Here is a 12,507-nt window from a genome sequence, read left to right as displayed (position 1 = left end):
TAGTGCATCTTGTTTAAAGGTTGCTACTGAAGCTGCTGTTACTGCCACCCGTATAAAGCCTCTTCCTTTCCATCCCATCAAACTCTGTGGCATCACTGGACCATAGCTTATGTGGTGACAGCAGCCAGGTGTGCACAGATACCAGTGACTGATTGTGGCTCCTCTATAAACGCTCCCTGTGCCAAGCTGCTGATGCAGTAGTAATTAGATTACCCACTCGAATGCTAAAGAGCTAGCTGCATTTGAGGGAGCAGGAAAGAGTAAGTTTGCGAGGCTCTCTGTTGGAAAGAAGGACATTGTTTTCGGTCTGAGCACCTGAGGGAGAAGTTCAAAGATGTGGGAAAGGACATTCCAGGGACAGCTGCCCCCAAATTCCCTGCTTAACACAAATCTCACCCAAAACATTTAGGTCCAAATTCACCACAGTGTTAACATGGCTGACCCTCAGGGATGACTCCAGATGGGTGCATGGGGTAGTACGCCAACTGGACTCGCTTTCAAACAAGCTCTTGACCTGCATCCCAGAGAGACACTTTTCAGGTGCAATTTCAGGGTGAACTTGCTCTCCTGCTTACCGAAAGGCAACAAAGCCTTCTTAACCACTTGAGTGCTGGAACAAATATACATTATTTATGATACAGCAACAGAGAGGTGAACAGCACTTTACTAAGTATGAAAGGCAGATCCCTGTCCTGAAGATAGTACAGTCCCAGACGTAACACAGCAAGTGATGGCAAACAGTTAAACACAGGAGGAAGAACAAAGGTCATGACCAATAATGATCACGTGATTTATACAGCATGCTGAGTACACGGCCACATTTATATCTCCTTCCGCCTGCTTATTATTTTGGAAGGCTGAGGTCATTAAGGCACGGGGGCAGAGAACAGCATCAGAAGGCCGACCGACAGCAGAGAAGAATTGGAAGGAGGAGAGTGAGGATACTTGATTGACTGGACCAGGCAGGCAGTTCTGGTTATAGCAGGTGATGTAAAAAGGCACTGAGGAGAGAGGGGACGAAAGAGATGAAGGAAGGAGCAAGGGGAGAGGAGTGGAGGAGAGGGTAGGATGCCTGCTCTGCTCTAATAGGGCCTAATTCATGCGAGTTGAGTCAGAGGTAGCTTTTGCTTCATGTAGAGTGGACTTTGCTGCAAAGTATTATCTGCACGCTGGGGGAGTGGGGGAGAGTTTTAGCTTTTATTTAAACAGCTAATCAGTTTAGCCACACACAACTAATGATTTATTTTGCAGCAGATTTATTTCCGACATACCAGCAGCCTCTCAGTGCTTCCTGCTCCCAGTATCAATAAGTAATAAGCTGGCCACATTACAAATGAATGGGTGATAATTAAACATGGGCAATAAAAGGGCTTCTGCAAATAAATCGGGCTGAACCAATGGAGGTGAAATTACAACGAGGTTACCAAGCCTGGACACCAGGTAATTGGCCCAACTGGCAACAACAATCACTGAGAAGGGGAGGGGAGGGAGAAGTGCTCACCTCTGAGTGACAGGTTTTAATCCAACTGCAAAAATAACTATGGATGCTCAGTGGCACAGATGAAATGAGCTTGGAGGGGAAAGGATCTCAGTCACGTTCTCGGAGGCAGGTGAGCATTTCATAAAAAGCCCTCATCGTTACTGCTTTAACTGTCCTCCTTGCTGGGAGTCTCAGCAGAGAATGTTACATGGAAGCTAATCTCCATTTCATTGCTGAAGGTCAGGGTTGTACCACATTCTTTGGGCAGGATGAGTGAAGTTTGTCCTGTCACTGCTCGTTGTACACCTAGTCTATAGGCCTTCAGACTACGGAGCTGTCAATCTAGCACCTAAAAACAGTGCTAAATTCATGTAGGGTAAAAAACAGAAAAGGTAAAGTGCAGAGGAAGATGGGAATGCCTGCTCCACATCCCTGACACCAGGCTGCAATGTTCATAGATGGCCTACTCCTACTTCCCTGTTATTAGGCCCATCACATTCTGACCTTTACTCAAAAGTTTTGTTCTGAGATTTATTCAGAAACTGCTAATTTTGGCACTGACATTTTTAACTGAGCTGAAGGACAAGAGAGCTCCACTAACATGAACCAGCCCCCCGTCAAACAAAGAGCTGGCGTTCAGGAGGGCTTGAACATGACAAAGCCATTACTATATGAATGAGTCACATGCATGGAGGAAGTAACCCTGCCTCCCTCTCTCCTCTCCCCCACCCCACACACACTAATGGGATTCACCAGATCAAAGAAGCAGTGCATGGGTTATAAATCACATGGACAGGGTCCTTTGATGAAAAATGCTGCCAGTTACTGTGAAAAGAACAGTGCCATATTACCACTTCCCCAGGCAACAGAACGAGCCACATCTCACCTACCAGCACCAACGTTCGAGTGAGAAGATCGCTCTGTTTATATCAATGCACACTTTGGAAGTGTGAGAGAAGATATACAAAGAATGGGCAAACACGGACTGCTTCTTTTTCCTGCAGACTGAATGGAAAACTTGTTTTAACAGATTGGATCAATATTACAACCTATAATTTTAAAAATAAATAAATTAAACCAGAGATCTGCTCGATAGCCAGCAGAAAGACTTAACCACCACTCCACCAGACAGTTGTTTGGAAAGATGCTTTACACTCTCCTGTTTGCTCTAGCCACGCTGATAGCTATCGATCGATCTGTTACAGACAATGAGCCTCTATTAATACACACCTGAATCAGCCTGGTGACGACTCCTGAAAACATTTTCCATCTACGTGAGACACAGAGTAACTAGCAGCTCTCTGTGAGATGTAGTTTCATCCCACCCAGCTGCATTCCCTTTAGCTGGATCTGTCAAGCCCAGCTTTATATGACTTCACTATAGAGGACGATTGGATGGTCTGACTACAGGGATATGGGGCACATCATAGTTCCATGACCAAGATTATAGACAACAATTTTTGCAGATGGTACATCTCAAGTTACTGGGAGCCCGGAATTAATACATTAAGGTCCAGTGTTAAAGTAAAGACCAAAGCTATGTTTACACTACAACTTCTGTTGGCACAACTTATTCAGGGGTGTGAATAAACCACTCCCATGTGACATAAATTACACCAACCTAAGCACTGCTGGGGACAGTGCTATGTCGATGGGAGAGCTTCTCCTGCCGACATAGCTACTGCCTCTTGTGGAAGTGGTTTTAGTATGCCAATGGGAGAGCTCTCTCCTGTCACCACAACAGTTGTATGTTTAGGCAAGCCCTTTTTGTCTAGCTAGGCTGGGGGGCTCCACAGATCTGAGTTATCCGATTACACTGACATAGTGTCCTAATTTGGAAAATCAGTACCTCAGCAGCACATGAAAAAGTCTTGCATTTGGATGCTCAATGTAACATTTAGGCATGTCAATGCCTGATTAATAGCCATAAGTGCCAATTGTAGCATCCTAATGCTGGATTCCTATACCTTACTAAGATGCCCACATTTGAAAGTTGGGTTGCAAGTCAAAAAGACTGGTCCGATTGACCAGAATTGCTCCATCATTAACTAGTAGCCGTACCAGGTGGGAGCAGAATTGAACCTACATTTCCAGAACTTTAGACATTTCTTTGACTCTCCCACACCCTCTCACTGTTTGCAGTTTTAGTACAGTATCCAAGGCAGACTTCAATAATGCCTTAGAAACCAGGAAAACAGTAGCACTAGATCATGACTGATTACACATTTTTACAGCCCATACTCTAAAATTATTCAATGTTTTCTAACCAGCTTGTACTCTATATAATTAATCTTTTTTTTTTCATTTACATCCAAACTGGGAAGTGCAATAGCAGCAGAGAGTCCATTCCAGAGAGGTACAGAAAGTCCTAGTTGTGGGACAGAATTAGACTAATTGCTCCAAATGAGGATTACTCTCTCACCAAGCCTTCTTGAGTATTGGTCAACACAGAAGACTCCTTCAGTCTGCAAGGTTTATGCTAGCAAGTTACAATTCACACCTACTGGTTACTGGGGACTAGATAAAGCAGCTACTGAGAGATTCATTTAAATGGACTAGCTGTGCCATTTATCCATCCCACAGCGTTACTGAAATGTGCTGCACTGAATCTAGCCCAGTGCAATCATCCCAGCGAGGACATGTGTGCTATTTATCAAAATGGGATGAGAAAGCAGCTCATCTGGGCCAAATTTTGCTTTCATATAGACTGGCGTAAATCTGTAATAACTCCACTGATTAGTCTTCAATATAAAATGGGTACTGTAGCCATGCACTTACACCAGTGCAAGAGTAGAAATTGACCCTAATGTATTTATTTAATGAGCGTCTCCCAAAATAACAGAAACAGACTGTGTTTAAAAAAGAAAAAACTTCTTGAGCCAGCAGTTCCTAACAGATTCCTAAATGGCAACTAAGGCTACAGCTTGTGTAGAGGAAGGCTATTTTCTCCTGCCAGCCACCCCACTACATCCAGTTCACATGACACATAATTCACGCTCACATTACAATACTAGCACTTCTGTTTGCATCAGACACAGGTGTAATAAGAAACATGTTGAACAGACATGGAACGAGAGCCAACTGCAGCGATTCTTGCTTTGCAGCGGGAGTGAGGTAATCAGTGACAGGAAAAGGCATCTCAAGCCTCAATGCTTGGCAGAGATTATTAACACAACAAGATGGCACACGTACCTTGTGCAGATCCCAGCTGGACTCTTGCTGCCTTGGAGCAGTCAGTGTGACTTACCTTCCCAGCTCTTTTTCAGACACACATCCTCCAGCGAGCAGTTCCGATTCACTGGCAAGGGCACATACAAGCACCCGCGGGCATTTGGAAGCTGGTCAGCGCATCTGAGTCACCATCACTCAGATCAAACTACTCTCTGACTGCCCTGCATGGCTTTCCAGCTGCCAGCTTCAAAGCGGCAAGGAATGCCCAATTACAGACTCAGGAACCTGGCTTGTTGACACTTCAGAGCCTGCCTGAATTCATTAGCAACAGTGTAACAATGGTAGGGCAACACTCTGGAGCCGGGAAGCCCATTAGGAACAAGGAAGAACACAGCATCAATAATCCCTTTAGAGCTCTCCAAGGCACTCACTTAAATGCTGCTTAACAGATTCCAAGGTAGGGTTTCCTCTATGCTACCAGCCTTATAACATGATCTGCTTAGCAAACTGAAGTTGAACTACAGAGCAGTGCTCAAAAGTGGGGAACTAGCAACCAGATGTGACAAACAGGGAGCTACACTGCTCATTTTATGAAAGAGTGGAGAACTATGGGGAGAGAGGTCAGTATGGCAAGGAGATAGTGATGGTGTCTGCTATGCAGCCCGAGCTCAGAGCTTACCTGCCCATTGGCCCAGACAATCCTGTGAATCTCTTTTCAAACAGAACACTGGTAGACACCCAGGGCCAAATATTGCTCTCATTGATTTGTGGAAGGCCAAGCTTCACAGCCCATGAGAGGAAGGGGGGGAGGGTTGTACTTTTGAGGATACTCTCTTTGAGGAGAATTTCAGTCCCACAGGTTTGGTCAGACAGTTCCAGTGGGCAAGGGTAGAAATGTTACTCGTACCTGGTGGGACTAGTTATACTTAATCAGCCATCCCTTTAAACTCTAATAAAAACATACTGTAAATGTGCATATTTAAATCATCATCATGATTCAGTATTGATCCAGAGTACTCAAGCGCATAGCACTGTACTAGCTGCAGTATTCACTCAAAATGAATGAGCACTACAGTAAATTCAGCACAATACTGTATGTATTGTAGTCCTGGCCCATAATGCCGTACTTACTCCTGTGTTCTGGACCATTACAGTAAAACACTGTATTTCGTAAAATAAAGGAAATTGGAAGTGATGGTGCTGAACCCAGCTGCTTCATTTAGGTGTCAGCAAAAGCTATTGAAGGAGGGGAAATTATCTACACACAGTTCACAATTTTTTCAACTTCATTATTAATCAGAGGCTTTAGGGCAAATCTGATGAGGGGAGAACACTCAATGTCTTGGAACAAGGCAGTTCAACATTTGAAGGAATACAACTACATTGCTCTTCCGCATTTAATCGCCCATCCCAATTTTAAACCAAGCACTTCAGTAATCAGAGCCCAAATCTCCATATTTACAGAAAGCCAGCACTTCAAGAATCCTTGCTATTCTTGGAGTGGAGTGATGTTCAGTGGTTTCATTTGGGGGGTACGACTTTGTCATAGGGATTGAGATGAAAACAAACCCAAAACAAGACTCTGACCACAAAACTATATGAACCAAAACGTGCCAAGTTTTGTGCAAGTCTAATTATTACCCAGCATATGTAATTATGCCGGTTTCTTCAAACCCAGACATTCAGTGGTCATTGTCATTAGATCCCTTTGTAAAAATGAAAACAGGAAATGCACATTCAGCAAGGACTACATTAAAACTAGATCAAAGAGAAAAGAATCTACTGGATCTTGCTTCAAGGAATCCAGCCTTTTAAGTTTCTTTCTATGAAGCAGATGATTTGGCTTTGCTATTGGGAAAGCTGTGTTCTGGAAGTACCCACTCTAATTGTTTTCTATCCCCCGCAACACACACCCAACTCCCTACTAAGTCCCAGACAGGAAAAGCTGGCACTCACGGTCATTGCACTGGCTCCCAGAGTATGAAGTCATGGAACAGTCGCAGGTAAAACCTTCCCATTGCTGATTACAGATGCCCTGATTTGCACAGGAATCTTCTTGGCAGGTGGTACTTGGTCCTGGAAATGGGACATGGAGGAAAGCATGAGACAAAGCCAGGAAGAATGGTCAATTGGTAGCTCTGCTTCATCATCCTCATCATGCAGTATTGAAAAAAGTAACCCAAACACTTTTTCCATTCTTGGACATGCAACAGAAATTCAGGGTAAACAGAACACATAGAGAACTGCACGCTCAGCAACAAACAGCAACCAGTGACACACCACAGAAAGGAGGAGTGAAACAACAACATATTCCCTCCTATGCAGGCTCAGCGGAAATGCTTAGTCTGGCGAGTGTTCAGCCAATGAGGAGGAGAGCCACCATGTTTATCCTGGTCTTTTCTCTCTCTGACTCATTGACAGTGGCACTTCATTTGAAGCAAGGGTAGCCCATTGGGCAGGTTGGTCTGAAGGCTGCCCTTCCTCTTTGTTACAAAGATGCAGGCTGTAGGGAGCACGAGGCCAGCAGCCAATGCTTCAGCTTGGTCCAAGTGACCTGGCCATTTAGATCAAGATGAAACTTTGCAACCTGGAACCTGCACTCTCACTAGGCTGCTCCTTTGTATTAAAGGTGAGAGTTACTGCACGCTGTCCCATTTTAGAAAATTATGTAGGGCCATCAGGGAACCTGCTATTAAGACCTTCAAATGGGCAGAAAATGGGCAACTTTGGTTGAACGGTTTAACTCTTCAGCATGAAGAGTTTTCAGCTCTCCCTTTTGGACTGCATTTGCCAACCAAAAACATGCTTTCATTGCTGGACTGTTTTGGGGGACAGTCTCATATTGCAATCCTGTCAGAGATACTCTGCTAGTGTGACACACACACATAAGGCAAGCAAAGAGTGGTTACCAGGATAAAGGAGTTCAGCTCCTACTGGTCTAACCAGGAGGAGGCGGCTGCGTTTTTGATCACTTGACGAAACTGCTCATTCACAGTAATGATCACACATATGCGAACACATGTAAACACATACACAGTCTCTCTCTCTTGGAACAATGAATAGGTGGCTCTATATAATTCTTATCCTGTAGTATTCTGGAAAAGAAAAAAGGGGTGAAGGTGGACAGATGATGAACTAGCCAGGCTGCCCAAGGTCCAACTAGTCATCACTGGGCTAACCTTGAGAACCATGGAACAACAACTAAATAAGACAGCTGTCCTTCTCTAGCACCTTCCATTGCAAAGTGTTTTAGAAACAGCAGTTAAGTTGGTCTCACAGCCCCCCAATGGGCTAGGTCAGTATCGTCTCCTCCGTTTTGCTCCATAGGATAATGGAAGTGCAGAGAGATCGAGGCCAGTATTTTCAAATATATTGGCCTAGAGTTAGGTACCTAAATCCCTATTGAGAGACCTCAATCACTTTCAAAGGATCCTATGTCTGTTCAGCACCTCTGAAAAGCAGAGCACTTATTTAGGTGCCTAAATATGATTTATGGTGATTAGCTTCAGCCTCCTCCTTCCCCATTCCCCCAAAATGGAAAAATGTGACCCCAGTGATTTCCCCTGTACCACACCCCAAATAAGTGGCTTAGGCAGGAATAGAACTTTGGAATCCTGAGTCTCGGTCCCTGCTCTAACCACAAGATCTTGCTCCCTACCATGAAAATAGAATGGATCCATTTGACTTTGAGTGATCTTTGAATTCTGGGCTTTATATGCTTGCCTTCCACCCCAGGAATCCCTCTCTCTCAGCCTCTCCTAATCACTTCACATCTCAGCTGTCACAGGCAGAGGGATCCCGTCTTGCTTCTTTTACAGCAGCTGTGCCCTCCCTGAATGGACTGGGTTCACTGGGCAAATTTAAAAGTCAAGCTTTCTGACTGACTGCCTGGGACAAACCTGGGGCCTTTCTGGCTGCCCCTCTAGCAGGCGTCCCACTTTAGACTTGCCTGTTGGTGAAGTGCCAGTAGCTGCCTACTGTTCTGACAGAGCAATGTGAACAGCAGCATGTCGGGAGTATAACTAGCTATTACTGCAGCAGAAAAATGTTGAGTTTGTGTCACAATCCAAACTGCTCTGCAAAAAAGCCTCAGGAAAATATGAAGGCTGCTCGGTTGCAAACATCTCCGTGTCTGGCAAAGTGCCCAAGTGAATTCAGCCATGGAATGGGGGTAACAACAACAGGAAAATGGGGCACTCCAGGTTTGGAAGAAAGGGGTTTCTCTCTCTCTCTCTCTCTCACATGCAGCTAGGTGCGCATGTGTGTGTGTGTTTTTACCTCCACCTGCATAAATCCTGGTGCATGCAAATGGAGTTCTTCCAGATTTTCAGCAATGTAGACGGAGAACAAAATTTGACCATGTGTACATGTGTGAGTGTTCAGAGAGAGTGCGTGCGTGAACGACACGCACACACACACACTCACTCTCTCTCTCTCACACACACACACACCACATTTATATAGATACACAGAGAGAGACATAAGTGGGCTGCACAGGAGATCTGATGCCCACTTCAGACTTACCCCGACCCACACAGAGGAGGGGATGTTAGTTTAACAACCTGAAATAGATCCTCGGCTGTCATTCTTGCCTAAGATTTTCTGAGTAAGCAGAGGAGGAGGTGAAGGGGTGGGGTGTCAAAGGGAGCTACCTTTCCTCTGTACTTCAGGACACTGAAAAGCACCCAGACCCCATCCCTAGCCTAACCCCAAACCCTGTTGTCTGTGAAATACTGGTGCTCTTGGAGCAATTTACAGACAAGTTAAGAAATCCTGTTAAAATTCCCACAACACCAATGATGCACCCATCTAGTGCAGCTTTACCTAGCAGCTAACTATTTCTAATTAGCCTTTCTTTGTCATTTTTCTCTCCACTTTCCATACTACCCCAAGAAACTTTACTTATTTCAGGTAAATGGATTTGGCAGCAAAGATCATTCAGTGGGGACAACATCTGTTGGGATGCTTCAGAGAGGAGGGACAAGAAAGCTCCCTGGGAAGAGGCTGAGTCAGCAGTATCAGTAATGACTTGGGAATCTGAGCCATGCCCTTCCTGGTACCAAAAATAGGCAGTCACTAGTCAGTGGGGGCACAGGGAGAGCTGAAGGACACAGTAACATGGTCTCCTAACTGCATTTTACAGGGAATAACCATGACATGGGTGTTATGTAATGCAGATCGAGCCTTAAAAGTAGCGAGGAAAAAATAAAATAGCCCATGACGATAGTCTGAGGAGGAATTTTAAAATCCTCATGACACTTCACAGAAAAAGCCTGAAAATCTGCTGGATTTAAAGTCATTTGTGACGGCACAGCACCGATCTAGGGTATTATAGCTTGCCTCTCTCCTTAGTACTATGGGACATTTACGTGGTAACAAAAGCCTTTTGTCTGAGAGTTCATTTGCTCCTGCTGCTTACAGTCCTTGTCTGGTATCATAATCCTCTGTTTGTGACATCAGAACTTCGTCCAGAGCAACTAACAGGGTACTCACGGGGGGTTAGTACTAGGAAGGAAAGCAACAGGAGCACATGAGGGATTATAAACCCCAAAATCCTGTTTTCAGGCACTTGCCTTTCAGTGATAATGGATGAGGATGGGTGGCAGAGATACAGAATTTATGTAATGACAGGTTTCAGAGTAGCAGCCATGTTAGTCTGTATCTACAAAAAGAACAGGAGTAGTTGTGGCACCTTAGAGACTAACAAATTTATTTGAGCATAAGCTTTTGTGGGCTACAGCCCACTTCATCGGAGGCGCATCTGATGAAGTGGGCTGTAGCCCACGAAAGCTTATGCTCAAATAAATTTGTTAGTCTCTAAGGTGCCACAACTACTCCTGTTCTTTTTGCAGAATTTATGTGTACAGAGCAGCAGAACTGGTTATAAATAACATGTTGCCAAAGATTTCCACACGGTGTCAGAAGCTCCATTTTTAATGTAATTTCTTTGGAGATATTTACAGCATCTAATAAGTACAGTTAAAATAAAGCTTTAGATCTAGTCTAGAAGCCCTACAAATAATTGCATCTCTCAGATGTAGAGAGAGACAAGAGGACCAACTTCTGTTGGTGACAGAGACAAGCTTTCGCACACAGAGCTCTTCTTCAGGTCTGGGAAGGGAACTCCCAGATTCACACAGAAATGCAAGTTGGAACTGATTGTTTAGCATAAGTAGATAACATATATTGTAAGGGACTATTCAAAGTAGAGTGGCCCGTTAACATCTCTGCAGTCACAGCATAAAAAGAGGGACCTAATGGGTTACAGATTGTTGTAATAAGCCATGAATGCAGTGTCTCTATACAGTCCATGATTTTAGTATCTACCAGAGTAATGAATTTAAGCTCCCTGGTTTGTCTTTTGAAAGTGTTGTGCAAGTTTCCTTTGAGGATGAGGACAGATAGGTCAGATATGAAGTGACTGTTCTGTGAAAAGTGTTCACCCAAAGGTGAAACAGTGTTTTTGATCATTTTCCTGCATGAGTTCATTCAAGAACATAGTGATTCTCTGGTTTCACCCACATAATTGTTATTGGGGCATTTAGTGCACTGGATGAGGTACACTACAAGTTGTGAGAGGCATGTGTAGGATCCATGGAACTTGAAAGGTGTATTGTGGGGGGTGTTGATCATTGTAGCAACGTGGATATATATCTGCAGGTTTTGCATCTGCTGTTCTGGAAGGGTCTACTATAGCTTTGAGTTGCTGTGTCCTGATCTGTGGGGAGCTTGCTTCTGATGATGAGCTTGGAGAGGCTGGGGGGTTGTTTGAAGGCCAAATGTGGGGGTTCTGGAAAGATTTTTTTTTAAGGACTGGATCTCCATCGAGTATGGGTTGTAATTGTTTGATGATACTCTGTATGGGTTCCAGTGTGGGGTGGTAGGTGACAACTAGGGTTGTGAGGTCAGAGGGGGTTTTATTTCTGTATTGAAGCAGGTTCTCTCCATGAATCGGGGAGGAGGGCTTTGCATGATGCAATCTACTTCTCTGGTGCAGCATCCTTGTTTGGTGAAGGTGGTTTTAAGCGTGTTAAGGTGTATATCCTGGACTTTCTCCTCAAAGCATATTCTGGAGTATCTGAACACCTGACTGTAGAGAACAGATTTCTTGGTGTGTTTGGGGTGGCAACTGGATCTATGAAGGTAGGTGAGATGATCTGGGGGTTTCTTGTACATGGTTGTCTGTAGGGTTCCGTTGCTGAAGGTGATTGTAGTGTCCAGGGAGCTTATGCTAGTGTGGGAGTGTTCCAGAGAGAGTTGAATGGAGGTGAACTGGGGGTGGTTGAAGTTGTGGTGGAAACACACACTGGATTTAGGGCTTTTTACAACACACTCTAACCCACTAACCCCCTCTTTTTAGCCTATAATTGCAAAGGTGTTAACAGGCCACTCTACTTTGCATGGTCCGTTACAATATGTGCTACCTAGTTATGCTAAACCATCTGTTCCACTTTACATTTGTGTGTGACTGTGGGAGTTCCTTTCCCAGAACTGAAGATAAGCTCTGTGTGGCTCAAAAGCTTGTCTCTCTCACCAGCAGCAGTTGGTCCATCTCTCACGTGTATGAAAGTTTATACATTCTAATTGGTAAGCTGTGTGTTTGCTCTTATTTTTTCTCTGAGTTTACATGCACCTTGGCCATTTTTGCCATCTTCCTCTTGGAAGTATTTATACTGATATTTTAGGCTGGATTCTCTGGCCTTCTGAGCCCACTTAGCACTGTGTAAGGGGCGCAAAGTGAACTTAAAATAGTCAGAGATGGACCATGGAGAATTTCTCCTGGGTAGGGAAACTGTCCAAACAGCAGAAATGTGAAAGATGCAGCATGTCCTGTTCCAGTTACTCCCTACCCTGGG

General features: G+C 44.4%; 1 protein-coding gene across 6 annotated transcripts in view; it reads right to left on the bottom strand.

Moving 5' to 3' along the window:
- Positions 1 to 12,507, bottom strand: part of NRXN3 (neurexin 3) — a 1,346,778-nt gene that overhangs the window by 721,635 nt on the left and 612,636 nt on the right. For all 6 annotated transcript variants that reach the window (XM_073349326.2, XM_073349320.1, XM_073349317.1 and 3 more), the window contains one exon: positions 6,608 to 6,727. In XM_073349326.2, the coding sequence (XP_073205427.1) occupies positions 6,608 to 6,727 (120 nt within the window). The remainder of the gene's footprint in view (positions 1 to 6,607; positions 6,728 to 12,507) is intronic.

The sequence above is a fragment of the Lepidochelys kempii genome, chromosome 6 (assembly GCF_965140285.1).
Source record: "Lepidochelys kempii isolate rLepKem1 chromosome 6, rLepKem1.hap1, whole genome shotgun sequence".
NCBI classification, from domain to species: domain Eukaryota; kingdom Metazoa; phylum Chordata; order Testudines; family Cheloniidae; genus Lepidochelys; species Lepidochelys kempii.
Note: the sequence above shows the minus strand (reverse complement) of the source record. Positions and strands in the feature narration are given on the sequence as shown.